This window comes from Cervus elaphus, chromosome 27 (assembly GCF_910594005.1).
Source record: "Cervus elaphus chromosome 27, mCerEla1.1, whole genome shotgun sequence".
Classification (NCBI taxonomy): domain Eukaryota; kingdom Metazoa; phylum Chordata; class Mammalia; order Artiodactyla; family Cervidae; genus Cervus; species Cervus elaphus.
The window spans coordinates 59,135,363-59,149,553 of record NC_057841.1 but is presented as its reverse complement, the minus strand read 5'-3'; the positions used below and the strand labels follow the sequence as shown (position 1 = coordinate 59,149,553).

Sequence of the window (14,191 nt, the reverse complement as noted above, 5' to 3'; positions counted from 1 at the left end):
CCCCTTTTGGCTTTGCAATCATTTGCAAAGAAGTAGGATTGATAGTAAGAAAAAAAGGTATGGGTGGGCGCTCTGACACATCTTTTCTCTGCCTTTGACCAGCTCTGAGACAGATCTTAAGAGATTTGAGGGCAAAAACGTCTGATTGAAATCTCATTTATGACCCTGGAGCAGTTACCTAACCTCTGTAAAGCCTGCAAAATGAGGGTAACTCCTGCTTTTTAGTTACGTCGTGAGGCTTTCAGAAATTGAGCCCAGCGCCTGAGTGACTGCTGAATGGTCTTCAGTTATAAGGGTGGGTAGGTATCATCAGTTGTTGAGTTATTATTTGGCTGTGCTGGGTCTTCACCGCGGCTTGGGTTTTTCTCTAGTTGCAGCGAGCGGGGGCCTCTCTGTTTGTGGGTGCATAGACTTCTCACTGCGGCGGTCTCTCTTGTTGGGGAGCGTGGGCGTCAGTAGGCGCAGCTCCTGGGCTCTAGACGCAGGCGCAGTAGCTGCGGCACGTGGGCTTAGTTGTCTCGTGGCATATGGATCTCCCCAGACCAGGGATCGAACCTGTGTATCCTGCACTGTCAGGCAGATTCTTTACCATTGAGCTGCCAGGGAAGTCCTTGATTGATTGTTTATTCTAGAAAAATAAACACACACATTGGGTTTTTTTTCCAGAGCAAACATTCTTTTCCAAAATATACATGTATGTATTATTTATAGAGATTCTGTCATAGGACACAATTCTGATTTCAGTCTTTCTTCCAACTTAATATTGTATTTAAGGCATTTCCTGTGTTTCTAGGGCTGTCATTTTTATTGCTACTCTAAAACCATAACTTATAAAACTATTATACTGGTGGACATTCAGGTGGTTTCTATCCCGGCTTTATATAGCTGACAACGACAATCTAAAATTTTTCTGTGAATGGTTATTTTACTTGTTGAATTGTTTTTGTTGGCAGTTTCTATGAATGAGCTTACTGGGTCACATGTTGTAAGTATCTTTAGTGTATTGGTACAGGAAAGTGAAAGTGTTAGTGGCCCATTCATGTCCTACTCTTTTGGACCCCATGGACTGCAGCATGCCAGGCCTCCCTGTCTATTGCTGACTCCCAGAGTTTACTCAGACTCATGTCCATTGTTGCCATCCAGCCATCTCCTCCTCTGTCGTCCCCTTCTCCTCCTGTTTTCCATTGGAATGTATCAGTTTCAATGCCAGCAGCCGTGGTTGTGCATGTGTGCGTGTGTGTGTGTATGTAGGTGTGTGAGAGGGAGCTTTACAATTGCCCAGCATTAGATATAGTCATTGAATATTGTTAACTTAATAGACATAAAATGGTGTCTTACCGTTTCATCAGTATGCCCTTTGATTACTTGCAAGAGCAATCTTTTCCTGTGTGCTTGTTCCCATTTACTTATCATATCTGCCCTTTTCCCACCCTTTTATTCAAACAAGCGTTTCCTCTTGAATCTGAATGGGGAATACAAATCATCTCTTTTCAAACTTTCTAAGATTTATGTTCAGTTTTGCAAAATGATGTGGATTCTTATAGCCTTCTGTAGTGTAATCGTTTTGTTAATTGCATCCATCTATCAATAGGCTAGTGATTCTTCAAATATTAAAATGAATTCAACTCAACAGATTAACTTTTTATTTTACCTTGGAGCTTTGGCTTCCGGGCAAACTGTCAGTTGTAAAGCCCCAATGATGTTATATCACTCAAACATGAACATAATTGAAAAACCTAATCATAGAAGCAATAGTAATGAAGTAAAATGGGACCATTGTCTCTAATAAGCAAGGATGAAGCGTGAATGTAAAAATAACCATGCTTTTCTCCTGGTAACTTTCAGTATGTATTATAAAAACACATTGTGGATTGAAACTGAATCTCCAAAGTAAACATTTGGGGAATTCTGGCATTGTTTTCCTATGAGAATCCATTCTAGCTTTTATTTTACTTTCTTCCCCCTTAGTTTTCCAGAATGGCAGCCCCACCCGATCTTAATTTGAAACACATTTTTCTAGTTGCCACCACCCTGAGTTAGGCGTGTGTTCCTTCTTGCTGCAGCTACGTCCACGTACCGAGTGTTCTTGCTAAATGTGTCTGCAGAGGTCATCGGGCCGAGCCGCTTGGTTTTACAGGTGACAGAACTGTGAGATGCTCAGTGCCCAGTGTGACCTCGGGATGGTCCCCCTGCCCGGCTGTCACCTTCCTGGCCACCCGCGCCCTCTCCACTATCAGACTCATCCTCTGGAAGCACTGGGCAGGTCAGATGTCTCTCCTTGTAGATATGCTCAGTACTTCCTTCCAGTCGCTAGACTGAGTCCTTGTCAGGTCCTCTCAGGCCGGGGGAGTGGACTTCAGCCAGATGCTCATGAGCCCGGCCCCCTAAACTTTTCAGCTGGGTGGGTATCTTATACTTTCCTGTGACTGGGTCTTCACTCCAGCTGTTCCTCATTTCTGAAAATCTCTCTTCCATCCACCCTGAGTTCCTGATCCGCTCTGTGACTCCCACATACCCTGCCCAGCTCAAGACAGCTAGGAAATGATTATTAATTTCAGTATATTTGAACATGATATAAAGGGCAAAGCTTTTAAATTTTTGCAACTCGGTGGTATAGGAGAAACCTGTCCGTATCCTTTGCTTACATTTTTCCTGTGACTTAGGACACGCTAAGTTGGTTTGTAGGCAAGGAGAGCAGTTGCCACTTGCAGTTGGGAAGTGGGCTCTGATGCTTCCCAGTGTGCGTGCTCAGTTCAGTTCAGTTCAGTCGCTCAGTCGTGTCCGACTCTTTGCGACCCCATGAACCGCAGCACGCCAGGCCTCCCTGTCCATCACCAACTCCCGGAGTCCACCCAAACCCATGTCCACTGAGTCGGTGATGCCATCCAACCATCTCATCCCCTGTCATCCCCTTCTCCTCCTGCCCTCAATCTTTCCCAGCATCAGAGTCTTTTCCGTGCGTGCTCAGTCATGTCTGATTCTTTGCAACCCCTTGGACTATAGCCCGCCAGGCTCCTCGGTCCATGGGATTCTCCAGGCAAGAATACTGCAATGGGTTGCTCTGCCCTCCTCCAGGGGATCTTCCCGACCCAGGGATTGAACCCCGAGTCTCCTGAATTGCAGGTGGGTTCTTTACTACTAAGCCAACGGGGAAGCCTGATGCTTGCTGGATGGCTCTTCAATTCCAGTCTGAAGCCTCGATGCGTATACTGCACCGCACCTAGCACAGAGCTGGGGATGTGCTGAGCGGGTGAATCCAGTCGGAGCTAAATAACCTCGGGAAGATTCCTTAAGCACCTTAGTTTTCTCTTTGGCAAAAAGGCAATGGTAGCACCCGACCACCCGTCTGAGAATAATTCCACGACGACTGTGCAGGACGATGTGTACGCAAATACTTGAGAGTGAAGGGCAAGGGGCAGCCTCGTATTAACAGGAAGTAGCCGCCATTACTAGGATATGTTAGGGAGCCCGTGACAGAGCTTGATGACAGTGTCACCAAGAAATCCTTGTAAGTTTTATCAGGAAACTGACAAAACTGTCTTTCTCTGAGAGGGCAAAATTTCGAGATTTCCCCTGCGCCTTTTTTAATGCAGTCGTCCCAGTTGTGTGATATGAAGTGGGGGTCAGTCTTCCTTTGTGACAAAGGGCTCTGGGGTGGGCTTTCCGAGGAACAGAGGACGAAGCCGTGGACCCAGAGAAGCCTTTTCTATCATGAGTAAAGGCCTGACTGAGCTGTCCCCACAACGGTGAGATTGATGGGCTCTTAGTTTTATGTTGGCGCTTCTGGGTGGCGCTAGTGGTAAAGAACCCGCCCGCCAGCGCCGGAGACACAACAGGCGTGGGTTCAGTCTCTGAGTTGGGAAGATCCCCTGGAGTAGGAAATGGCAACCCTCTCCAGTGTTCTTGCCTGGAAAATTCCATGGGCAGAGGAGCCTGGCGGGCTATGGTCCACGGTCCGCAAAGAGTCGGATGCGGCTGAGCACAATTTTATGTTAGTTGTCCCAAACGTCTGGGTTTTCTAGGCTTCAGTTTGGAAGAAAATAAAAACTATAACCTTGTTTGTCCTAGGAACGATAATCGTGTTGTTTCTAGAACAGTGTAAAGTTTGAATTTAATCTAGATCTTAGATAGGTTTTATTACTTTTGGTTCACGAGATTATTCTTGTCTAGTTACAACGGTCATCAAGCTTGTCAGATTTTGCTCTCAACAGTATTGAGCAGATTCCAGATAGGGTGTGTGGCCTGTGTCTGGACTGACTCAGGTGATAAAGATTCCTGCTGCCTCTTTAGTGGGGCTCCTCTTGGAATAAATGGAAACAATAGCAGCCTTATTAGGTATCTCACCATAGAGTTCTCCTTACTTGTGATTAATGGTACGTGTATTAGTTTTTATTGCTACATAACAAATGACTCCAAAACAGCAGCTTAAACTTATCTCACGACTTTTGTGAATCAGGAATCTGAGCACTGTTTACCTGTGTCCTCTGCTTTAGGGTCTCTCTGTTGTTTAGTTGCTGAGTTGTGTCTAATCTTTGTATCCTCATGGACTGTAGCCTGATAGGCTCCTCTCTCCATGAGATTTCCCAGGCAAGAATATTGGAATAGCTCACCATTTCCTTCTCCAGGGGATCTTCCTGACCCAGGAATCAAACCCTCAGCTCCTGCATTGTAGATGGATTCTTTACTGCTGAACCACCGGGGAATCCCCATATCATGATAATATCACATGTTAAATATTTTGCTTTGTCTGTAATAAATAAATAGGCAAATGAAATGAGGAAAAATCCATTTCAGAAATACCCTTTCTTGCTGAGGACTTTACGGAGCCATAAAAAAGATGAAGAACGAACAAACACGACTATTGTGAGTCTTCCTTCCTGTTTTAGGCTGGGTCACTGTGGATGTGAATCCATTTATACCACAAAGATATCATTGACCAGGGACTCTTGCCTCCCCAGCCTCTGAGCGTGTCTGTGTACAGATCAGACCCTGGCCGTGTCAGAACACTCTTTGTTCCTCCTTTCCCCTCATTTGAATCTAGGAACCTTATGATAGCAGTGAAAGTTTGTGCTTTCATTGCTTCTGACTTCAGAGTTTTATTGCAAGGGCAGAAAGGTATTTCTTTGCGCCTGAGTCCCCTTTTTCTCTCTCCTTTAGCACCTCGTCCCCTACAAAAGGAACAGAGAATTTCAGGCATTCAGTCACTTGACAAGTATTTCATAGCTAAGTATTCAAAGATGACAAATGATAGATGTTAGGGGTTCAAGTTTGGAAATCCTGCCATTTACTCCTCCTGTCTTCTGGGGTTTATGACCAAGAGGGCTGAATACTGCGGAAGGCAGGACGGAGAATGAAACATCTTCTCCCCTTCCTTTCCAAAATGTTAAACAACCCACCCAAGTGATAAACTGGTGAACAGCAGAGCCACGATTTGAATACAGACCTATGTTCTTTTCAATGAAATTAAGCTGCTTCTCAGCCTGAGCAGGAGCTAAGGACGCTTTCCTAAGATCATGTGACCAGAAAAATCCTTGAATGCTGTATCACATTGATAAGTTTTCAAAAACCCTGATAAAATTTTTGCTGCCTTGCTCCAACATTTATTCACCTTTCCATCTGATGCCATGATTATAAGCACCTGGATTGATGATGAAATGCTGTATTGGACTGGGTATGAGAAGACACATAACCACTGCTTCCTCACATGAAGCCAGAGATGACGGTGTGTTGTTCCCTCAGTATTTGGATTGTGTGTCTTCTCCAGCTACACAGCCACGCTGCAGTTGAAAGAGTACCGTTAACAATCAGTAGGGCAACTGTATGGTTTAGGGATGTTTTCCCACCACTGGCCCTGGTAGTTTATTTCACATCTTCAAAAAACATGCATGATGTTGCCAGGTCAGTTATAATTATATCTGGCTGTGGGCATTTGTTGTTGATCACTTATTTTGTTGTTCTCTTATTATCTTTGGTTTTAGTTCGGGGGTTAGCAGACTTTTTGTGTGTAAAGGGCCAGATAGTAAATATTTTTACCATTCATTGTCTATCACTACTATTCAACTCTGTTATTGTGTAACATTGGCCATAAACAGTACCTGAAGGAATGAGCAAGGATGTGTTCTGACAAAACTTTATTTACACAAACGGATTAATCTGGCCCTCAGGCTGTCACTTGCTGACTCCTGTCCAGACTGTAAGCTCTCAACGGCAGAGACAGAAGCGCCTCCTGTGTGGTTTCTGGGGAGGACTCTCTCTTTGACCCCCATCTTGCAGTGTCCCCACGGGGCCTCTCCTCTGTGCAGACACAGAAGGAGCCCTTAGGTGATTTTTCCTCTTCTTATACGGACACGAGAACTGTCTGATTGGGGTCCCACCCATACAGTGTTATTTAACCTCAGTCACTTCTTTAAAGGGCTTCCCAGGTAGCTCAGTGGGTTAAGAATCCACCTGCAATGCAGGAGTTAAAGAAGACATAGGTTCGATCCCTGAGCAGGAAGATCCCCTGGAGGAGGGCATGGCAACCCACTCCAGTATTCTTGCCTAGAGAATCCCCTGGACAGAGGAGCCTGGCGGGTCGGAAAGAGTGGGAAATGGCTGAGCGACTAAGCAACAGCACCTCTTTAAAGGCCCTGTCGTCAAGTGCGGTCACGTTAAGAGTTAGGGCTGACCTTTCAGTTTGGCGGACGCGGCTCAGTCCATGATCCACAAGAAGGGTCTAAGCAGGAGGGAGGCGTGACTCAGATGGACATGTGCAGCTGACGGTGGGAGGTCCTGTTGGATCCCACCTGCGGCGTCTAAGGAGCAGGACTGTGGCGTCCTGCGTCACGGTGGTGGCTGCGGGGACGACGAGGAGGGAGTGGGTTGGTGGGGAGAAATGTCTCAGAGCTGTCACACATAACTTACCTATCTGTATCCCTCGCTAGGAGACATAAGAGACGCGGGTTTTCGAACCCTGGGTCGGGAAGATCCCCCGGAGGAGGGCATGGCAACCCACTCCAGTGTTCTTGCCTGGAGAATCCCGTGCACAAGAGCCTGGCGGGCTACAGTCCATAGGGTCACAACTGTCAGACATGACTGAGTGCCTAACACTTTCACTTTCATCCCTCAGTAACCTGGGTGGCGGCTCAGTTCCCAGTGTCTAAGGTCACACTGTGTGCCTAGCAGATGCCCAGTGAAGGTTGAATAAATGCACAGGTGTCTGTGATGGGCTGGAGTGGTGGGGAGAGACATAAAATTTCCAAATGTGTATTTTACGTAGTGCCTGCCTGACAAGGATTATGATTTAGACCTGGAAAGTTGCTTGATGTCACCAAGGGCTTCAGGGAAATGATTTCTAATTAATTTTTCTTCGGTAGTCTAAGACGACAGAGCTTAACTGTTCTTTGAGTGTCTGAATATCATGCACACACACACACAGAGCAGAGAGCTTCCTGCTCAGCTTAGAGCTCCCCGCCCAGCCTTCTAAGGCAGCCACACAGATCTGGCCTGGAGTGGATGTTTGGGTGGTGAGTGGGTGGGTTGTGCAATGGCTTATTTTCTTTGGATCACATGGCTTGTGGTTATTGAGTCTATGCCTTTTTGTTTGTCTCCTTCAAAATCAAAGGACTGGATCCAATCTTAACATGGGAAATAAACACACAGACACTGGCACTAATGACGACAAAATGGTCACTTACGAAGTGTTCCTATAGAGTGCATTTATGCCACTAACCTGGATACTTAAACATGGTTACAATGGTAAATGTATGTTGTGTGTGTTTATTATTAATAATAGGGGCTTCCCATATTGTTGGCTCAGATGGTAAAGGATCCACCTGCAATGCAGGAGACCTGGGTTCGATCCCTGGGTTGGGAAGATCCTCTGGAGAAGGGAGTATCTATCCACTCCAGTATCCTTGCCTGGCGAATCCCATGGACAGAGGAGCCTGGTGGGCTACAGTCCATGGGGTCACAAAGAGTCTGACACGACTGAACGACTAACGCGCTTTCACACACTTACTGTTAACACAATAAGGAAACTTTCTCCGTGGTGCTTTCAGACCTTTCTCTATTTTGTGCGCCCTTGTAATGGAGAGATGAGATCCTGATTCTGTCACTTACCAGCTGAGCCCCAGTATCCTCATCCGAAAGATGGGTAGATAATGTCTACCTCCCAGGGTTGTCCTGCTTGATATAAAATAGGTGTCCAGTACATGGTCACCACTTTTATTGTTTTTGTTCTGAAAGATTTCTGATGAAAGTCTGCCCTTAAGAGTTTGAGAATTTTTTTTTTTTTTTATTAGCCTTGTTTATCCCACAAGAGTTTGAGAATTTTTTAAGGGGGGTGTGTGTGTTAGTCGCTCAGTTGTGTCCGACTCTTTGCGACCCCATGGACTGTAGCCCACCAGGCTCCTCTGTCCATGGAATTCTCCAGGCAAGAATACTGGAGTGGGTAGCTATTCCTTTCTCCAGAGGATCTTCCCAACCCAGGGATCGAACCCAGGTCTCTTGCATTGTAGGCGGATTTTTTTACCATCTGAGACACTAGGGAAGCCCTAAGGAGTGTATTAAATTTAAATACTAGCTAAACCATAAAGCTCCAGTGTTCTTGCCCGGAAAATCCCATGGACTGAGGAGCCTGGTAGGCTACAGTCCATGGGGTCACAAAGTGTCGGACACGACTGAGCGACTTCACTTCACTTCAAACCATAAAGCTGCAAGTAAGGCCCATTAAGCAAGTGTGAAATCTCAAGAAACAGCCATTTACTAACCCATAGAAAATTAGGAAAGAGAGAAAATGTTTTACTTGGCAGTTAAAGGTTTTAACCCTGAAGCTGCCTGTCCTTAAGGCTACTCATGTTTTGCAGTAGTCTAGTATTTTACCTGGCTTCCTTGGTGGCTCAGTGGTAAAGAACCTGCCTGCAAATGAAGGAGTTGTGGGTTCTATCCCTATGTTGGGAAGATCCCCTGGAGAAGGAAGTGGTAACCCTCTCCAGTATTCTTGCCTGGAGAATACTGGAGGGGCCAGATGGGCTATAATCCATGGGATCGCAAGAGAGTCAGACAAAACTTATCGACTAAACAACAGCAATAATTGTTGGATATCCATGTTGCTTCTGGGATTTATTTTAAATAATATTGGACAAAATCCTCACTAAAATATTTGAACATTTCTTGGATGTACACTTATGATTATAAAAATTTAGATGTTTAAGAGGCTAGATTTGGTATAAAGCCTGCAGCCAGCTAAAAGTTCCACTCAAGGCAACTCACCTTGATAAAAATATCTAACAAACTATAACATGAAAGTGGAATATAAAAGATATCTCCTTGGAAAGCAATTGTCCTTGCTTCCAAATTTCAGTATATATTTTACAAGTTGTCCAGTGTTGTAAAGGTTTGGTTTTCTTCTCTGTAGCCTACAAATAATAATACCTTCACTATGCTGAAAGTTTCAAGGAGTCAGTGTTTATAAAGCATTTCATTCAGAGTCCCTCATGCAGTTAACACTAAATAAATGTGAGCTGCCACTATTAATGATATCGAGTACATGTAGGTAGGTATGATGCTTATGTATCAGTAAATAATGCCAGAAAGTATTAGTGTAAATATATTCCTAATTTGAATATAACTGAGGTTGCACTTGGAACTTGTATAGTGTCACTTTATGCAGTGGTGTATACACAAACACAAATTCTAAATATATGGAGTGGGTGGTGACAGTTAGGAAAATAGGCTAGAATGTGTTTTCAAGAAGCCATTAGGAAAATTTGAGGACTAAGCTGGTATTTAAAGTACATCACACAGTAAAAGCTCAGAATATTAATGTTAATAGCAACCAGATATTGTAGGACAGTGGCTTTCAAACTTTGAAAGCAGGGTACACTTCCCAAGAGAAATTCAATTCCAATAAGACCCCCAATGCAAATAAACGTATGTATGTGTCACCTTTGTGAAAGTGTTTAGCCGAAAAAAACTTTCCATGCCTGCTGTACTCTGATATTTTTAAATCTGTTTCATTTTATTTTAATGTTGGTTGTGAACCGATTAAACTTGCTGGGTAGAGACACACAATTTGAAATAAAACCTTAAAGCTTGTATACCCTTAAAAAAAAGTTGGCTGCTACATTACTGTTGTTGTAAATTCTCACCCAAGCGTTTAATCAATAATGAATGGTTTTGTTCTTATTTGCATGATAAGTTGAACTTTGGGGGTCCTTCATCAGTCTTATTTCCATGTGGGTAAATAACGTTCTGTCAAAAGCGTCATAAGCGAATGCAGGAAGAATTCAACCGACAGCTAGGCACGGGTCCTAGTTCACCCTGGTTTCCCTTTCTTTTAAACCAGGTAGTTCCAATTTGCCAGCAGAATGAGTACAGAAAGAGACTCAGAAACAACGTTTGATGAGGATTCTCAGCCTAATGATGAAGTGGTTCCCTACAGTGATGATGAAACAGAAGATGAGCTTGATGACCAGGAACCTGCCGTGGAACCACAGCAGAATCGGGTTAACAAGGAAGCGGAGGAAACCCGGGAGCCGTTCAAAAAAGGTAACGTGCTGGGATCTGGAGGCCAGGCACTCGTCTGTCCTTGTGTGGGCAGTAGCAACAGGTGCAAAGGACGGATGCTCCGGGAGGCATCTTCTTTCTCTCAGCTTCGGATGAAACTTGATGGGCTGGGACAAGTACACGCTGTCCTCAGTGTGGTAGGCTGGTGGACCGTGGCTATCAAGCTCTGCAGAGAAAACGGAAGGTTCTTGCTTCATGTCTCTATTTTTAGAAAGGAGCTGAGTCTGGAAGAATTTGCTTGTTGCCACACCCAGGAACCTTGCAGTCACCGTAACGTTTGTTCAGTCCTTTGTGAATATAAAATGGTTTTGACTTTTTAGTAACAGGGGCAGAATGTGTAGGTCTCTGATTGTCACGAGGGGCTATGATGCAGCAAAGAGTGCTCCCTGCCCCGAATCGGGGCCACTTCAAGGCCGGCTCTGGACCACGGATTGGCAGACTTTTTCCAAGGGACAGGTAGTAGCTATTTCAGGCTCTGTGGCTCATACAGTCTCTGTCACAACTTACCGCTGATGTTTCTTGAAAATGGCCATGGACAACCGGTCATTTGGGGTTATAGAATGTAGCTGACTTTCATGGTTGTGCTTTTTTTCTCCCATGACTTTTCTATTTCACTTCCTACTAGTTCTCCCACCCTGCGAACACATGCGGTCTTTTCTTCTAGCACTTCCGCTCCAGGAGGAAGCCGATCCTTTGGTCTTTACGCCCCAGATTTACACCATAGTTCAAGCTGAAAATGTTTTCCTCCCCGGTCCAGCGACATGACTGGTTTCCCATTCACAGAAATCGCCAGGAAGTTGTTCTCTTTCTGCCTCTCCCGCTACACCTCGTTCCAGCCTCAGTCAGAATAACCTCTGGTTTTGTCTGGCTTCCCTGTCATTGCCGACCCCCCTGCCAGAAGCCTGCTTCCCTTACGTTTCCCTGCCCATGGTCTCTCCCTGCAGGATTCTGCTGCCTGTTAAGCTGATTTGTTTGTTTGTTTCTTTGTTTTCCAAAGAGGTTTCACCTGTAGAAAAACAGGTAAAGCATGAAATCCCACTGATGTAGTGATTCCTCCTGCTCTGCTCAGATGGTGTCCATCTTCTGCTCCGCTGTGTGGGGAGGTCTTGATGGGGAGGTGATGTGGACATGTGCCCACGAGGGCTGCCTCCCACCACAGGCTCCGAAACTTAGGGAGGCCATCTGCTCAACTACATCGTTTTCCCCTCCTCAGCTTTCTGCATCAAACACTGAGCAGCATCAGGTCTTCCTGTGGATGTCTGGCTGTGATTTTAAGCTATTGAGCATCAGTGCCTTCTGAGAAGGCACTGAAATCACTACAATTGAGCTTTGTTGAAATGGAATCACTGCCAGTCTGATGAGGAATGTTGCCTCTGTCATAACAGGTCCAGACTGGATAGTGTTCGAAAGGGGGTAAGGCAGAAGTCGCCGAACGAGTTAGCAAGGGGAGTTCTAGTTGATTGCCCAGATAGTAAATAACGTGTTTCTTCCTCATTCCTTCTCCCACTGTACTTGTTTTATATAACCATCATGGAATCTACCCTATGTAGGTATCTGATGATCTGGCTGAAAATGGGCTTGGTGCATGTAGGGGTGAACTTTGCTGTTGGGCTTGCTGCCATATTATCAGATGTGTGGTCCAGGACAAGGAAATGGACGGGGTTGGGTGCCTGTGGAATTGTCGGAGGGGCACGTAGTGGGTGGAAACGCTCACCTCTGTTTTTTTCCAGCTCTGCCTTCACATTCTACTGCCGAGGGCTTTTTGCTGGTCATGCGGCTCCCAGGTCATTTCTCGTAGATTGCTACCCTCAGAACACAGGCATTGCAGGGAGCTCAGACTTGATCTTGGCTCTTCAGAGTCTTTTCCAAGGATAGGGGAATTTGGTGGTTCTCAAAATCCCTTTCAAGTGACTTTTAATATATCATTATTATTATTTTGACCAAGAGACCACTAGTTCTTGACGAGGGATGGGACCCAGGCCCCAGCGATGCCAAGAGCTAACCAGTGGACAGCCAGTGGCATTCCCAAGCATTATTATTCTGACCCCTCTGTATGCCCTTCCTAGACACACAGAGGACACTCAGGAAGTGCTTGACCCCTTTCCTTTCGCTCCTGCTTCTACCCAGCATCCCAGCAACCAGTCCGCGTCCTCTCCTCTCCCCCCACCCCCTTCTTCCTCTTCGTCCTTCTTTCCCCCTCTTAATTTTCCCCCATATTCCTACTTGGGCATTTTCCCAGTACAGATCATTGTCTTTTTGACTTCCTTTTTAACTGTCATCTGTCTGTCTTGACATTTTACATGAAGGACAATTTTCTTCAAAGAGCTCGCTTCTTTAGAACAAAGAGCGTGAGTCACTCTGCAGTGCCCTCCAGCTGAGTGATACCAGGGACCCGGGCCTCTTCCAGCAGAGCAGTGTCTGAGAGTGTGTGAACCACGTTCGTTTTTCTTAACCATATTTTAGTGCAGAAAGTTGGTTCTCTTTTTTTTTTTTTAAAGATGCTTAGCCCCACTTTAGTAAGCAAGTGTTTTGAGAGGCCCATTGCAAGTACTTTTCAGCTGAAGGACGTTTCTTGTGTGCTGCAAGAATTAAGAGCAGACGTAAGCCTGCTGTCAGAATGTGCCTTGAAGGGAGAAAAACCCGCAGATTTTACTAATATCCGTGTACCCTTGGTTTCCTTTGCGCAACTGTTAACAAAACTAAGGGGGAATGTTTCCATGAGATGGAATGGACATTCTCTTGTGAACACACAAGAATGGTATGTCCCAAGTATGTTCTGGGAAACACTGTTTCTACCAGATATTTCTGGACACAGAGATTCTTTGGTCCCTGAGACTGGAAACCCAGAATTCTTTATCCTGTTGAAGTTTAAGTTTATCCATTAGCATACAAGAATCCCAGAAAGCTTTGACTCTAAAGAAACCAGTTTAATTTTATTCAGTCGCAGGTTCCTGAAATTCCTTGACTCTGGGTGGTTTGTTGGCTTGTTTGCGTATGTAGCTTACCCCTCCACCCTCCTGGTAGCCCCAGGTCACCTCCTTGGGTAGCTCTGTGCCAGCCGGGAACCAGCGTAGAGATGGAGGCCCTTGGGAATGAACACATGCCCTCTGTTAGCACACTGGCTCACTCTTCTGAGCCTGGGGATGGGACGAGAAAGCCGTCTCCTGCCTCCGAGGCCGTGTGGCTTGGTGAGTTAACCCTGCACTCTTCTCGCACTGGCTGGCTTACAAACGAATGTAACCGCGTCCCTTTCCTGCAGCAAACTCTTACCTGGATCCTGCTTTCTGCCTCGGGCGGCTGTCCTGTCTCCTGTTCTGCAAACCTATTTCTCTACCATCACAGCCCTCTGTTCCCCCGGTCCCTCCCCTCCGGGGGACACCCCAGCTCCCTAAGGATGACGCTTTCGGAAAGATCACCAAGAACCCCAGAGCCCAGTGCAGGGGCTCTTTGTCAACCTTCTCTTCCCGCGTCCATCTGCTCTGAAGCATGTGACCTGGACAGCCTCTCCTTCGGGAAACGGGCCTCCCTGACAGGACTGCACTCTGGCCCCGACACTCCTGTTCCTCTCTCTTCGGCTACTCTCCACCCCGCCTTTACGGTGTTCCCACTCCCGGTCACGCTTCCTTCTCTGTCTACAGGCCTG

The 14,191-nt window shown here is 45.8% G+C and overlaps 1 protein-coding gene across 4 annotated transcripts in view; it reads left to right on the top strand.

Moving 5' to 3' along the window:
- ATP8B1 (ATPase phospholipid transporting 8B1) overlaps positions 1 to 14,191 on the top strand; it is a 148,438-nt gene that overhangs the window by 82,354 nt on the left and 51,893 nt on the right. For 3 of the 4 annotated variants that reach the window (XM_043888797.1, XM_043888798.1, XM_043888796.1), the window contains one exon: positions 10,328 to 10,530. In XM_043888797.1, coding sequence (XP_043744732.1) covers positions 10,350 to 10,530 — 181 coding nt within the window. In that variant the 5' untranslated portion in view covers positions 10,328 to 10,349. Of the gene's footprint in view, positions 1 to 10,327; positions 10,531 to 13,182; positions 13,737 to 14,191 lie in introns of those variants that run through there. The other variant, XM_043888799.1, reaches the window with a different exon arrangement.